This window comes from Daktulosphaira vitifoliae, unplaced genomic scaffold (assembly GCF_025091365.1).
Source record: "Daktulosphaira vitifoliae isolate Bord-2020 unplaced genomic scaffold, ASM2509136v1 Scaffold_2, whole genome shotgun sequence".
Taxonomy (NCBI): domain Eukaryota; kingdom Metazoa; phylum Arthropoda; class Insecta; order Hemiptera; family Phylloxeridae; genus Daktulosphaira; species Daktulosphaira vitifoliae.
The window spans coordinates 37005727-37023730 of record NW_026099573.1 but is presented as its reverse complement, the minus strand read 5'-3'; the positions used below and the strand labels follow the sequence as shown (position 1 = coordinate 37023730).

At 25.9% G+C, this 18004-nt stretch overlaps 1 protein-coding gene across 1 annotated transcript; it reads left to right on the top strand.

The window, feature by feature from the left end:
• The first annotated feature begins 13754 nt into the window (after positions 1-13754).
• Positions 13755-15174, top strand: LOC126898224 (52 kDa repressor of the inhibitor of the protein kinase-like). The gene is made up of 2 exons (XM_050672165.1): positions 13755-14313; positions 14378-15174. The coding sequence occupies exons 1-2, from the start codon at positions 13755-13757 to the stop codon at positions 15172-15174; spliced, it is 1356 nt and encodes a 451-aa protein (XP_050528122.1).
• Positions 15175-18004: the final 2830 nt, after the last annotated feature.

The following is an 18004-nucleotide window of genomic DNA, read 5'->3' as shown; positions in this document are numbered from 1 at the left end:
AAAGATCACAAATCGTATCTAGTCGAAGACATTTTTTTTACTTAAAACTGCCATAACTTTTTCAAAAATGAACAAATCAATATAATTTTATTTTTATAGATGCTTTATGTTTTTACCTATTATTTGGTATAGTTTTTTTATAAATTTGACCCTAAACCTGCCCACAGGGGAGGTTTTAAAATGACAACTTTTTCACAAAAAATTAACTTTTTCAACTTAACTTTTGAAAGTGTTCCGGAAATACTGACACTTTTATATATATCTTAAATTAAAGCTAATGTAATGTACTTTATTATGGAAATAAACAATTTCGGACTTTATTTTGTTTTCACGGTGAAAATGGCTATCCAATGGTATTTTTGTGTGAAAATTCTCGATTTTATTTTTTTATTTTTAATTCTATAATGCTATAACTTATTAAATAGACACATTTGGTAAATAGATAAATTTGGATCAACACAATTTTTTTATGATAAATAATATTTTTTAATAATCCCTTTTTCATTCGACATACTTTATCTTAATAATATATTTATAAGGAACTAGCAGATCATGTAACTTTTGGAATAATCCACCAATTTTTTTAAATTAAACACTATCTAAAGATTTGCATCGAAGCGTTTTTTTTTATATAGTGATTTTAATCACTTAATTTTAAGATTTCAATACTTGATCCAACTATGCCACGTCACCACTGTGCCGCGACCCCCTTGTACTGGCTTTTTTAAAATTAATATCATACAAAATTAATTATTTTATTGAAGTCATCATGTTTATTAAATTTATAAGCATAGCCCTACATATGTCTAGTATTTATAAAAAGGTTATACAAAATATATAAAGGATTAATACTTGATATTCTACATCATCAATTAAAAATAAGTTAATATTTTGATTAGATCATGAATTTTAGTGATTTAATATTATATTGCAATTGAAGTTAAAATGATATTGAGAATAAAACAAAAATGTTAAATAAACGATCTATTTTGCTATAATATTTAAATAATCTAAGAACTATTATTATTATTATTTTATAATATGAATGATTAAGGTTTTTACTTTATTTGATGTGTTTCAGTTGTTGTACCCCAGATACACAGTAACATGTTGAAGTGTGTCGTAGATTGTAATATTAATTAAAGTAACACTTAAATTGACGAATGACTATAATAATATAATTTAGACTATAAATAGTACAGTTATAATTAAATAAGCTATAAATAAATAGTGCTATAATAACTATTAACACTTTAGATTGATGTCAGATTCTACTCGTCAGAATCAACTAAATACGGTTATTTTTGTGAGATGCATGTCTTACTTTTAAAAAATCACGTAATAAACAAGAATAGGAATAAATGAGGTAGGGATATTTTGTTATTTAATAAATAAATATAGTTCGACCCTGAGATACCACTTCATCTTTACCCACCCTCATTTTCCCATGAATTTATTACTTTTATTTTTTTTTTTGTTTATTACACTTCTTAAATGCATATAGTTTTTTGCTCTTCTTCTTGTTTTTCCTCGCTTTAATCCCAACTTCATGGGGTCGACCACCCTTATCCTAAACTTCCACTTGAAACGATCACCCACATCATCTACGCTCACATCAGCCGTCATCATATCGCATTCAATCAATACAAAAATAAATTGGAGTTCTACTGTATTTCTCTTTATACAAGAGTCCAGCCTAGAGTTAAGTAGTGTTGTCTTTACACTGTTGACATTACAAGCGTTGGGTAGATCTGACATATGACTAATGAAACAGTTACCACACAAGTTGTCCGGCTGGTATCAAACAATTCATTCTTTAGGCTTTCTCCGTTTTTAGCTACTTTATATCCTCTCACTTTTTGTCCCCGCGTACATCCGAAATGAGACAATCCGCCTAAGTTTTGTTCAGGACTCCTAACACTTTTTGACAAAAATTTTACGCCGGTTGTTGACCTGACGCGACCTTATTAGTCGCCTTTTACGACTGGCAGATATATTATAGTACAATATATTGATACAATCCCGCGACCTGTGTCATCTTTGTCATGATGTTTTGTCATGAAATCACTCAAGGTTTTTTTAGAACTTTGCATTTATATTATATGCGACTATTTTTCATGATATAGTCTAGGCAATAATAAAATCATGATTAAATAATTTTTGTTTATTAATATAATTAGGATATTAATCTTATGATATCAAAGTATTTTACTTACAAGTGCATACTTAAAAGTACAGATGACAACTTACAACAACAGGTTTAAAAGCTAAAAACTGAAATAAAATTCAAAATAAATTTAGAATTAAATTATCAAGTATGAAGAATAACTAATAGTGTGTGTCGAATTAAATTAACAAAATGTGTTAAATTCATATAATTCACAACTTTGATCATATTATAAATAAAATAAAAAACTTAGTTTATAAATAGTCAACATGAAGAGAGTGTTTATATTACGAACTTTTTTTAATGTGAAACATTTGATGCTGCTGGTCAGCCTAGCTGTTGTGGCGACTCTCTTCTTCCCACTCGACTTACGAAACTCTCACTCACTAGTGTAATACGCTACCTTTTTATGCTAAAACAGATACTATATTAAGAAAAAGGTAAACGTAAAATTTTAAATAAAAGTTAGAACAAATATGATATCACGTCATTTTTTTTGGAAATGTTTTCGGTTTTATTTGTTTGCTTAGCATGTTTTTACTTTTTAAGGGCAGTTTTTTTTAATATTATTATTATGTTTTATGTAGTTTCAATTATATAAATACAATTTATATTTTATATTTTAATTTATCAAAATAACCAATAAAAATTAAATTTTTTTTAATTGATCAAATAAATTATTGAAATAACTCGAAATTTGGCATACATATATAAAATAAAAATTAATTTTTGAATATTTTAGGAGGATTTTTATTTTAGATATTATTAAATTATGTAGCCTTAATATTATTTTAAAAAAATTAAAATTTGATATCCTTCATTTATTAATAGAATAAAGAAAGAAAGTTAATTAAATAATAAAAATTGACTTATTTGATTAGAACAATTATTATATAATTATAGACAATTATTTAATACAATAATTAAAATCATTTTATTACAGGAAATCAACACATAATTAAAATTAAAATTTAGTAATGAAGTTAAAAGATAATAATAACAGTAAAATTATAAACCTTGAAGATTCGGATTTGCTGATATTCTTTTTATAAGGATTGATTTTCTTATGTAAATTTTATATACAACTATATTTTAATTAATGTAGATTACAACATACATTTAGTCTTAAATAAAATGTAAACAGAAAATTAAAAACTTCTATCAAACATTACAACAATTTCTGCTAAAAGTAGAACAAAAAAGAAAAACATCAATAATATAGAGAAAGTGGTGATTGATTTTGGTACCAAAAATTGACTAGCTGACATAATAAACACCATACATTTTACAAATGCAATCAATTAACAATACTAATGGATGATAAATAACAAGGAAAATAACCCAACGGGATGGTCTATTAATAGCAATAATTTTAATTTACTATACACCATTAAACGGTGAATATCGCTCAAATTTTAAGCGATAAATTCAATCAACCATTTTCTGTAGATGGAAAATATATATTAAAAGCGGCAACAAATTATTGTAGCCACAAGTAGTATGAGCGATAAATTCAAATAAAAGATGAGTTCATAAGCATACTGTCAACGTGGTGCTCATAAGCACTAAGAATGTTTTTAACGCTCTGCTCTTTCAATTATACAAACTTAAGCACGTTTAACTATTTCTATAATTTGAGCTAAAGAAAACATAACTGAGTGACTATTGTGTAAAATTAGGGCCGTTTATCTTACTATTTGACAGTCGAGTTGCTTTCTGTCGTGCAGTATGTTTATTGTAATATACATTTATGACACTTTAATTTGTTCATCTGATTATTTGAGTTTGTCGCTCTGACCATTTGCCTTGTTTGATTTTTGTTTTCACAAATACCTGCCCATAGAACTAAAAATAATCAATACATTTATTACTCTACAATTGCTTTCTTATATAAGTATTTCGATATGACTATTTTTATAAGACGTTTCTTAGTTTCATTTTCAACCCACTAAATTTAAAAATAGTAATTACACATTTTTGGTCGCATACTTCTACTGCCCTAAGTATAAATATGTTAAGAAGTTACGAGGTACTGATTCAAAAATTGTTATCGATTAGTCATTTACTTAATTAAATGGTAGTTTATTTTAAAAGATATTTATAAATATATTATAATTTCTTATAAACTTAAAAATTGTAATGATTTCCGAAGTATTGATCTAAAAATTATATTTTTAAATATAAGTTTTAAATTTTTATTTAATAAATAAGTTAAAAATGTATGCTGCCATCTAAAGAAATAAAGTATGTACCCTTATAAGGGATAAAGAACGAACTTAAAATGAATTTAACAACCTATTAATTAAGAATTAAATTCAACAAAAGCAAAAGAATTTTTTTTTAATTATTATTATTTTAGAAAAAAATCAGTAGTCATTATTGACTATTGATAAATCAATCTTTCTATAAAGCTAACTTTAAACAACATATTAAACATTTTTTTAGTCATATTTCACATAATTTTTATTTAACAGTTTTATACATTTATAAAGTTCACAATTTTGTAAACAAGTATTTATATTTTTAAATTTTAAATTAAAAGTTATTACAATGAATAACCGATTTAATTATTATTAATTGCAATATATATATATGAAATTTATACATTTATAAAGTTCACAACTGTGACTATATTAATATTCGAAGCCCAAAAAATTTATTTTCAAGATTATTAGGAAAAATTAATGGTCAATGATAAATCAATCACTCTGTAAATCTAATTAAATAGCATATTATATATATTAAATAATATTTCATGAAATAATTATGTTTTATAACAATTTTATATATTTATTAAGTTTAACTTATTAAAAAATTATTTGTTTATAAATTTTAAATTGAAAATTATTATAAAGACAATTCAAAACTTCTATCTAACACAACAAACATTTTTGCTAAGAAAAGAATAAGTTTATTTGTACCAAAAATTGACTAAGACGACATTATAAACAACATAAATGTTATGAATGGAATTGATTTACAATACTAATGAGAAATAAATAAGAAATAGAAAAATAACTTAACCGGGCAGACCGCTCTCTAAGATTATTTTAAACAACATTTTAAAAATACTTTTAGTAATATTTTACAAAATTTTTATTTAAGAGTTTTATACATTTATAAAGTTCACAATTTCGTAAATAATTATTTATATTTTTAAATTTTAAATTAAAAGTTATTACAATGAATAACCGATTTAATTATTATTAATTACATTATATATATAATTTCATATAGAATATTGAAAAAAAAATTTAATTTTCTATCAATTTAACAATCATTTCTGCTAAAAAAAAATGTTAACATTTATGTAGTAAAAGGGGTGTTTGTTAATTTATATCAAGAATAGGCTAAGCCGACATCATAATAAATAACAACATACATTTTATAAATGGAATTTATTTACAATACTAATGGGCAATAAATAAGAAATAGAGAAATAATTTAACCGGACAGTCTATTAATAGCAAAAATTTTAGTATATTTGAGCGACTGTTTCACCGGACGGCACAAATATTTTAAAAACAGCGACAAATTCAAATAAAGAGTAAGTTAATAAACAAACTGGCAACGTGTGGAATTCATAAGCGTTAAGAAAGATTTCAATGCTCTCCCTTTTAGTTATATACACTAGTGAAAGCAACGTTGCCAGTTTGCTTAAGAACTAATTTCTTCATTGCAGTCCCGAGAAAAACACTACGTCACTACTACGAGTAAGATTTTTTCTATCTTACCATTTGGCCGCCGAAACGCGTTCTCTCGTGTAATATGTTCATTGTAGTATACATTTATCACACTTTAATTTTGTTTATCTGAATGTTTGAATTTGTCGCTCTTACTACTTGCCTCGACAAATTTCAGTTTTTACAAATTTGTCCATCAAATTAATAATAATCAATAAATTTGTCGCCGATTTGTTGTGTACTTTTCAATTTATTGCTCTAATATATTTATGACTAATTTTATTCATTAGACGTTTCTTGGCTGCTTATTTCCATGCGCCTAAGTATAAAAACACTAATAATTTCCAAAATATTGTTATAATAGTTATTATCGACATGTAATATTTTTAATTAGACAATTTTCTGTTTTATAAGCAAGTTAAAAAATTATATTGTAATTTAAAAAAATAAAATTGGCATCCTTAAAGGATAAAGGACAGACTTAAAAAAATATTTAAATTATTATTATATTAATAAACAATGCCAAAAAAAATTATTTTTAAGATTATTAGGAGAAATTTAGTAGTCAATGATTTATCAATCTCTCTGTAAAACTAATTAAATAACATATTATATATATATATATATTAAGTAATATTTCAGGCAATATTTATGTAAGTTTTATATATTTATAAAGTTTACTCGATTTCATAAAATAAATAAAAATAATATGTATTCGAACAAGTAAAATTTGAAAAATTAAAATGTAATAAATATAATAAATTGTTAGCAGTGGTGGTGGTTCGTGGGTGTTGGCGGTGGTAATAAAATAAAACACAATATGCATATTATTATTTTAAAAGTCGCAGTAGAAAATATAAATGAAAACAATATTAATAGCGATTAGGCTATTAAAGCAACCGATAACGACGATCAGTTAATTCTAAAAATAAATTACCCAATTTAGTAATATACTAATATTTTACCGTATGGACGACGTTGCCGGTGATCCAGACACTGCTCGTGTGTGTGTGTGCGTACTCGTGTACACTGAGGGAAACAATTTAAATTTTCGTACACGACAAATGTATTTTAACTATTTGAAAATTTTAATTTTTAATAAAAATGTAGAATTAAGAATATACAGTTAATATTCTTCTTTTAATTCATTTTAGTAGGATGTGCGATCGTACCGCCGTTCAAACCACAAGACATCCCTGTCAGATTATGATATTTTAAAATATAACAATTCATTAGTTGAAAAACGAATAGTTTCTATTAAATATTTAGTAATTAACTATTTGCAGTAATTATCTGAAGTGTCGTCTTTTAGTTCTTAAACTTAGCTAGAAGAGTTTTAGAAACAAGTTCAATACTTTAATGGTTATTATTGGTCTGTTGTAATTAATATAGCTGAATCGTAAATAATCGTAATAATAGTCAATACACTTAACAGTACAGCAATGGAACTACGACTAAATATTGTATAACTTTAATACAGTAAAAGTGTTTGACATAATAAACAACATAAATACAATTAATTTACAACAATAATGGGAGATAAATAAGAAATAACTTAACCGGACGGTCTTCTATTAATGGCAATAATTTTAGTATATTTGAGCCACAAATTCAAACAATCGTTTTCAGCGGATGGAACAGATATCTTAAAAACGGCGACATATTCAAATAAAATGTAAGTTAACAAGCAAACTGGCAACGTTGTGCTAATAAGCATTAAAAATGATTTCAATGCTCTGTCCCTTTTTTATTATACGGACTTATGAAAGTAACGTTGCCAGTATACTCATAAACTTATTTCTAACCCGCGGGACACGAATGAACACAACTGAGTAATTATTAGTAAACATAGGTTTCCTTCCATTTTATAATTTGGTCCAAAAGTCACGTTCTCTTATGCAATATATTCATTGTACTATAGTATAGTATAGTAACTATACATTTATGACCTTTTAATTTTATTCATCCGATTACTTAAATTTGTCGCTCTTACTACTTAGCTCGATTGACCTATCGAATTCAAAATAGTTAATGAATTTGTTGTCAATTTATTTCTCTACTATCTAATAGTATTTTAAAATTTAAATATATTTTTTTAATTGGGCCACCACAATTTCACCTTGATAAATTTTTTACATAGATATAAATATTTTTGAATCTTGTTTTGGCCAGGCCAGAGGAAGATTTAAGAAATATTGGTGCCGATCTCTCAACAAAATATATTATTTCAAAAGAAAATACTTATTCAACAAACGTAAAAAAATTAATAAGAACAGATTATAATTATATTTCAAATAAAATATAGAGTATTTAGAATCTTTTACAAAAAAAAACTTTGTGTAATTATATAACATTATTTTAAATTTGAATCGTTTTCGTAAGTATATTGACTATATAACGTGTAGTGTAAATCGTATACGTTGTGCATTTGATACCAGAATCAACATTGGAATACTTGAGACATCATTGCATTACATAGGACGTAAGGTAAATACAATTTTAATTATGCTTTCGAACCTCCAACAATCTATTGCGTAATAAACCATTTATAAAAATTAGATAAGATAATCAATAAAGAAATTTTATAACTTTAAAAAAAAACATTTAACTTCCCAATATTCCACCACCAAGCTAGATCTTATTACTCTTATTATATTATTACTATTTCTCATTATTCGTATTATTATTTCTTGTATTATCTTTTATTTCCCTAATGTAATTTTTTTTTTCTTTATATTTTATTTTTATTTTTGGTTTATTACAAGTATAAAAATACTAATAAATTTTTTAAGTACTGGTCCAATAGTTATTATTGACCAGTAATTTTCTAAATTAGACCATATTCTTATTTTATAATCAAGTTAAAAATTTACGTTAAAATCTAAAAAAATTTAAAAAAAATCTAAAATCTAAAAAAATGAAGTATGTACCCTTGCATGGAATAAAGGACGAACCTAAAATGTATTTAAAGGAAAAAAAATATTTATAAAACTATTACTTAGGAAAAATTTAGTTTTTCATGATAAACTGATTATTATCAATTCGATGGACAGATATTTGAGAAAATTAATACTGAAGTCAATCGAGCCATAAGTAGTAAGAGCGACAAATTCAAATAAGAGATTAGTTCATAATTAAACTGGCAACGTGGTGTTCATTAGCATTAAGAACGTTTTTAACGCTCTGTCCCTTCAAACTTTTCAAAGCAACGATGCCAGTTTGCTTATAGACTTATTGCCATATCGTGGAACAGAAGAGAATAAAACTGAGTGACTATTGATCGAGACAGGATCCTTATATATTCTATATTATATACAGTATATTAAGTGTAATATACATTTAGGATACTTTATGCGACCGGTTATTAGAATTTCCCGCTCTTATTTCTTGACTTCATTGATTTCAGTATTTATTTTCTCAGATAGCAGTCCATCATATTACAAATAATCAATAAATTTGTCGTCGACTTGTTGTGTAGTTTCAATCTATTGCTTTAGTGTATTAGTGATTGGGTTTGACTATTTTTATCATTAAACATTATTTCTCGACAGAAGTTTTTCTCTCGTCGGCCATAAAGACTTATTAATTCCGAAGTACTGGTCTAAAAATTGTTATCGACCAGTCATTTTCTTAATTAGATTATTTACTGTTTTCCAAGCTAGTTCAATATATATGCTGCCTTTAAAAAAAATTAAGTTATAAAATGAATAAAGGCAAACCTATAAAGTATTTAACCATTTAAAAATCAAAAGATACTACTTAAAAAATCCAAAAAAAAAAAAAAATTCAATATTTTTATTAATATTTAGAATACATTTAATGGCCAATGATGAGTCAATTATTCTACTAATAATAATATAATACCCTAAATCTATTTAAAAATATTTTAGTATGATTTCACACAATTTTTATTTAAAAGTTTTATACATTTATTAAGATTTAAACTTTGTAAAAAATAATTGAAATTTTAAAATTTTAACTTTAAAGTTTAAAAAAAATTTTTGGAATGTAATTTTAAAATGTGATTTTAAGTAGCTTCTGAAATTTAAAAGTGTATACACGAGGCGTACATAATTTATAGGAAGATGGTGGGATAAAAACATAAACCCCCTTTTCAATATTTTTAATATGATTTGATTCTATAAAAAAATATTTTATAATAGATAATTGAAACCCTACCACCTTTAATTTTTTTATGTATATATTAAAATAATATTTAATTTGTTTTTTAAAGAGAGGAGGTGGTTACATCTATAATTTTTGAGAATTATTTAATCTTTAAAGATGTTGAATTTTTTTTTTGCGATTAACTTCTGAGGTCCCAATATGGTTGTATGTTGTTATGAAGTAAGTTTTATTAAAACCCTTCATCAAATCCTTCCATGTATATTAAATACTTGAACAATTATAAAATGTGTTTATTTATTACAATATTTTTACAAGGAAAAACCCAAACAAAAGAAATCACTAAAAAGAATAAAATAAGTCATATTAGATTATAGTCAATTTATTAGGATAATAATTTAAAATTGTTGTTATTTTTGGAGTCAGCGCCAGCCCAGGTTCACAAACGTTTATCAGTGAAGTACCTTAGTACGAATGGATATACATTTAATATTATAATAGACAACAAGACAGCAGACGCGGTACAGAATAGGTATTTCCTTAATGGTGGCGAGGAATAGTAGTAGCAGTGATTTCAACAAAGTTATTTTCCAATAGCAATAGAGTTGCTAATCAAAACGATTAATAGCAGTGATTGCTAGTTTTTATTTATCAATATTATTACTTTTCAAACCATATTGTTAACTGCCACAAATTACTAGGTCAGATTTAACATTTCATTTGATTAAATTGATTATTAGAACTATTATTATTTATTTACAACGTCAAACCATAACTATATATTCGTCATGCTGTTAAAATTATTATTGCAGATTTTTAAATATTTTTTTAGAACACTCCCCAAATAACTCCCAGAAATCGAATTTTCGGATAGTCTTTCTCTTTTCAGCTTATAGTACATTGCATTAACTTTAATTTATGTAAGTTAAAAGACAGGTTTTTTGAAACATTGTCAAAAATTGAAAAGAAAAAAAATTATTGTGATGATTTTATGCTTTCACAGTACTTTAGTTAATGATAGGATTTTCAAGAAACGTATATTAAAATTTAGAAAAGCATTTTTTATAATTGAAAATTTCTTTAGATTTATGTATCATTCAAATAAATACGTTTTTTTAATTTTTTGACATATAGTTGGGCAAAATTGGTTGGCAAAAAGAGCGGAGTAATTGTGTTTCACGAACACACAAAAAAATTAATTAATAATAGTAGCATATAACCAATAGTCTTTTAGCTACGAATCGAATCTAATAGTTATATAAATTAGCAGTTTTATTATTTCTTAAAACAATATCAATAGCTGCTGTTTTTTACTTCTACTTTAAAATAACAATAACATAAGATGCTACTAAAATAAATAACATTTTATCTCCACTAATTTATTTATAAATAAATTCGAAAATTTTGATATCAACAGTCGACGACGTCTGCCCTCTACATTTTAGAACGTTCGGGTCGCTACTCTCAACTATGTTACCCTTCCGCCATCTCGGTTTGTACCCATTACCAGTATACTGATAGTGGTTTATAGTATACTTGTCTATGATTAAACGTATGCCGTCTTGTTGATTATGGAACACGTTTGTTTAACTTAGCTGGTGGCGACTCCGACAATATTAAAAATTTATATTATTATTCTTATAAATTGATTTTATTCTAATTCTAGTCTAAATTATTTTACTCTTTTTAGTGAATTTTTTCATAGCAGATTTATTAGTCGGTATCTTTTCTGTGTACAAATTTTTATTTTTACTTTTTAGTATATATTTTTAATTATTAAGTATTACCTGATAACGAAGCCTGAAAATAGGTAGTTCATTTGGGTCTATTTCAGTGACCATTAATACCATTGATTACATTTTTCAGTTATTTTGATTTATAAACTACTGAACAGATTTTGATATAATTTCTATGGGACTAATTTAAAAGCATGTACTTTTAAATAAAAAAAGAATTTTCGAAATCTGTTTATAAATGGCGGAGTTCTGAGGTAACAAACAAAAATTACAGCCGAATTCATAACCTTCTCCTTTTTTTAAAGTCTGTTAAAAACAATTTATGTCATGAGTACTAAAGTATTTAATCCGGATTCCGTCCGAGTAGCATTATATTAGTTCATGATCGGTTCTAGTCAGCCACGAGAGCTGGGAAAGTTCAGCTTTCAATAAGTAACCCAGTATTTTCTTTATAAGTACTAGGAAGATCAAAGTTCAAAATAAAACCGTACTGTTTTATTAATGTTCAAAAGTGCACTCGGTAACTTGGCTCTCAGTTTAAGTACTGTTCATACGATCAATTTGTACCTACTATTTCATTTTATTTTAAGTACAATAGAGTCATTACAATGATTATAATAGATTGATATACAGTTATAATTTTATGTAATAATTTAACCTTTAATTATTAAATTAATAAAATAATAACATTGAAAATATAACAATGATCAATGATGACTTTATTGAGACTAGCGCGAATTCATTTGGTTAGCTTATGGCGGAATATCTAGACCTGCCCCTAACCACTGACCAATAATTCTACGCATGTGTTTTAATTGTAATTTAATTTAGTTGTGATTTGTGCTCCATACCCGCAAGTTATTGACCAATTTTATCATTTTTATAAATGCTCATTTTGAAACATTGCCATTTTCTTAGCAACAAGAGAACTGACCAGATTTATGGCTCTCTTGTCTCTTTCCTGTTTATAATTTGTTTTATGCTTAACTCAAAAGTAAGTAATTTAATTATATTTTTAAAAGTATAGTAGTATATTGAATTTGTAAGTAATTTTTGAATTAGCTTATATGAAAATAAAATTAATTTTAGTAAAAGATGCTATATGGTAAAATTATTTAAAGAACTTTTGAGAGACATTGTTCAACATATTGACAACTGAATAATTTATTTTAATTGCAAACAAAATACATATGATAATTTTAGCTTTGNATGTATTAACAAAAAAATTTTCTTTATAATACGTTATGTTTTCAACAAATTACTTTAATATAAAATGAAAACCAATTATAACAATCAGTTAAAAAGTCCTAATAGTCATAAACGTTGAACGCTGATGTTTACAAATTAACGTCGGGATAGGAATAATGTATCGATATCAGGGCAGTATACAGGGGGGGTTAGGGGTTCAACCCCCCCCCCCGAAATTTTGAAAGAATGTTTATTCATTATAATATAACAAACAACAAGCTTTATATAAATTCGTACATCTACAGTTTGTATTATAAATTTTAAGCATTTGTACATTTCCCAATTGCCCATTAGTCTCACATTATCTTAAATTTTATAAAATGACAGACATTATCCGATAATCGGAAGACGGACTTTATCAGTTTATAAATAAAATAGTTCGCTGGTTTTTCGCCCGTTTAGTCATATTTTCAGAAGTATTGTTCTAACATATATGATTAATAATTCATTTGATCTTGTATTATTTTAGCTGTGTATCTGTTAACAGCATAGGTATTTTGTATTAATTTTTTATTCTATACATATCTTAAAAAATGAAACGAAGTATGCCATCTCAGTCATCGATTTTTAATTTTTTTCATAAGAAAAACAATCAATTAAATTCAGATTTAGTTACTTCCATTACAAAACCACTAGAACTACCAGACGAATTACTAGAACTTCGAGATATTGGACGGTATAATAGATAATAGAATAACTGATGATAAATTTAAGTACGAATTGATAAAAAATCCATGGGTGCCTTCAACAAATTATAATTTTCCGGTGGTGTCAAAAAGAAAATTGAAATTCCAAATGTCTTGGTTAACACGGTTTCATTGGTTAACTTATTCTCAGAAATTAGAAGGAGCATTATGTAAAATATGTGTATTATTTTCTAATGAATGCATTGGAAAAGGTTCTAATCAAAAAGTAGGTGCTTTAGTATGTAAACCTTTTACTAAATGGAAAGATGCTATAGAATGTTTTAAATTGCATTCTAATGCAGAATACCATAAATTGTCTATTTTACGTAAGGATGAATTTTTAAAAGTAATGGATTGTAAAAAACCCGATATTTCTATAGCTATCTATTCAGCTCATAAAAACTTAGTTCTAGAAAATCGTGCTAAACTGGTTCCAATTATCGAAACAATTATTTTCTGTGGTCGTCAAGAATTGGCATTAAGGGGAGATAATGAAAGTGGACATATTTTTAACTCCAGTGCTGATAACAATGATGGAAATTTTAGATCTTTGTTAAGATTTAGGGTGCAATCTGGAGATCTCAATCTAAAAGCTCATTTAGAAAATGCGGCATCAAATGCTATTTACATAAGCCCTATTATACAAAACCAGTTAATAAATATTTGTGGTACTCAGACTCAGACTCAGATAGTAACCAAAGTTAAAAATGCGGGGTTTTTTTTCAATTTTAGCAGACGAAACTTGCGATATATCACGAATAGAAAAAATGTCGCTGTGTGTAAGGTACATTGAAGATTGTCGCATTAGGGAAGATTTTTTTACTTTTGTTCCTATTTACGACGCATCAGAAAAAGGATTAGCTCACACAATAATACGTGAAATAGATAAATTAGGTTTAAAAAAAGAACTTTTAGTGGGTCAAGGTTACGATGGAGCTTTGTCAATGAGTGGTATATATAATGGAGTTCAAAAAAATATAAGTGATATATTACCTCAAGCTTTGTACGTTCATTGCGCCGCCCATTTGTTTAACCTCACCATAAGTAAATCGTGCACTATTCCAGAGATTAGAAATTGTATTGGATCTATTACTTCTATTATTTCATTCTTTCAAAAATCTCCAATAAGGTCAGAAGTTTTTAAAAAATTTATTAAACACTTAATTCCAGGCACACGTCACGAAACGCTTTTAAAAATGTGTGAAACCCGCTGGGTTGAACGCCATGACAGCTTGTTACGGTTTAAGGAACTATATTTACCAATTACAAACACATTAAGGGAACTCGAACATCATTATAATTTAGAAACATCACAACTTGCATTTCAACTTTCAAAAACTATTACCTCAAGTTCATTTGTAATTTCATTGTACGTTACAGAAAAATTATTTGCTATAACATTGCCTCTATGTAAATCTCTACAAATAATAAATGTAGATTTATCTGAGTGTTGTGAATATGTCAAAAACTGTGTTCAAGTCATTCGTTCTATTCGTGAAAATAGTGAGGTAGAATTTCACAAATTATAGTACGTCAATTTTTTTGCCATTTTTAGACTTCTTCAAAAGTCAATTAATTGAAAGATTTATAAAACATAATTACATTATATCAATACATTTTCCAAAATGCCACGCAAGATTGACTTTGTTCTATGATTTTAATTTTTTTTTCATTAGTTTCATTGTAATAAAATGTTTAATTATTATATATTTAGTACTGTAAAGTATTTTCATTTTATAATTATATAATTATGTACTTTTTGTAATGTGCATTAAAATTTTTTATTATGTATGAAAAATTTTAACCCCCCCCTCCCGAAAATTGATTCTGAATACGTGCCTGATCGATATGAATAAACATATAGAATCTATATGTTTTATATTATAGTTAGTTCCTTTCAAATTGAATATTTATTGGTATCTATATTAGTATTCAATTTTTTACAAGTATAGAAAAAAGTACAGTAATCGTGTTGAAACATAATCAATTATATGTACAAATGTAGTAGAAAGTAATCTCGGGGAATATGTTGTGGTATTATCATTAAATATGTTATAACGTAATATCTCACATTCAACCAGATTGTCGCAAACAATAATTTTTATTCGTAGCTTAAATATTACTGCAGTTACTCCATTATTATCAGTACTTATATACATAAAAGTGGTCTGGATAGGGTAAGCTAAAAGAAATTCTGGCTAGAATAAAAAGGCAAAATGAAAATTTTAGCTTCATTATTTCTACTAATAATATCCCTATGTTCTCTGATTTACGCCTGTTTCACTTTTATTTAAGTATATGATTTAATATATTTAATTTTTCTAAAAAAAATCAGAATAATAAGTTTATTTTACTTTACATCGCTATAATTTGTATAGCTTATGTCAACTTCATTTGTTTACTTAAAAAAAATATTTTTGTAAAAATATCATTGCCTTTTTTTGATATAAAGATACGGATTTTAATAAAAAAATAATTGCGTAAAGTTTTTCATATCGAAATTAAAAGAATGCATTTAGAATACTCATATTTTATACTATGTGTCGTCAACGCAATCGGTATGAAGAATGCGACGGATGATGTTAAATACCTTCAATCGTTATGTGAAAAATCATTATGGACTGATTTAAAGGAACTTCTTTTAAGTATAAATGAAAATGGTAAAAAAGTCACCATAAATGAAATAGTCAATGCTGCTTCAGTCACTTCCGAGACATTAAGTCATAAAGCAACACAAATGCATTTATTGTTAAGCTGCAACATTGCAATAACATTTGTGAAGTATTCAGAAATCGCGAAATGTATAAAAGATAATTGTACAGAAAATGAATGTGAAAACCAGCTGATGATGGAGTTTCAAAGTTTTGCAGAATTAATAACTTTTTGGAAGTCGGCTTTATCAAAATTATCGTCATTTACAGAATCAAATTTAAAAACTGATGTTAATAACATATTAAGTAATCTGATAAAACTAGGTTCATATGATAAAAATATTGATAATAATCTTGAAAAGCTACCCTTAACTTTGCAAAATTTCATGGACCAAAACTGCTATAAATCATCTTTAAAATCCATTTTGGATATTTCCCTACCAGGTATTCAAAATTATTTGCAATCAAAAACAATCCCCTGCTATACTAGAAAATATTTGAAAGATATAAGATACGTTTTAGTAGCTATATATGATAAATTAGATTTTGTCTGGACAAATTCTTTAAGTAATGAGTATAATTTCTGTACTATTCATGATATTTATCAAAGTATGTGTAATGTTATAATACAGCCATATTAAATTTTATTTTCTGTTTTACCTTCATTTGTTATAAGATTATAATAAATAGATATATAGTATTTATTTTTTTTTGATATATTACGGATAATTAATCGCTTTAACATTGTATAAGTTTTTTAGAAATCATAGTTATTAGAATTTACATTCTAATTGTTTTTATCAGATAATTTTTTTTTATCTTATTATATAATTCACGAGTGTTGTTGCACAGACACTAGGGATGAGTAATTCACGAATGAATCGATTCTCCGGATGATACGATTGAAGTGATTTAGTGTGGTAGAAGAATCAGTTAATGGGTAACACTGAAATTTAGCTTATCTCGCAATAAAAGCACACCTAAATACACCATGATCTACGTTATCATTGTTATAGCAAACAATTCTGATTTTCCAAATACCATTAGTTCGAACCAAAAAATGGATAAGCGAGAAAACATCAGACCACTTTTCTGACTAGGAATATTTTTAACGGAATTTAAAAAACAATGCATAATAAAAAAATGTTATATCTGGCTCCCCCAAATTACCAACAAGCAACTGTTACTATTTACTATCGAAAAAATAATGATCATAAAAATCGTTGTACAACTATTTCACTGAATTGATTCAAAGAAAGAGTTGATTCATCTGATCGAATCAAATTTCCCATCACTAACAGACACTTTAACGGTTGTCATTGTTTTTTTTTGAATTTGTTATCAATATTATGATTATGCAAGATTACCAAAACAGGGCCCTTCTTTAACATACAAAATATTTAAAGAAACACCTACACGCAAGTGTCTTATCACAATTAACCAATTAGAATTAAAATGTTCAGTTTCCAAGATTAAGCTAGGAATAGTTAGACTACCGTCTTCGGATTACAAAAAGCATTTTTACCTATGAAAGCTAGTTTTTTTAATTGTTTTGAAAGTTAACTCAAAATTTTTTAAAGTTTTAAATACTTTGAAGATTAAAAGTAAACTTTGATTTGGTGATTTTTAAATTTAAGTTTATTTGTTCTTAAATAATAATATTTTATCATGGAAATAAATGTCAATTAATATGTTAAACATCGATTTT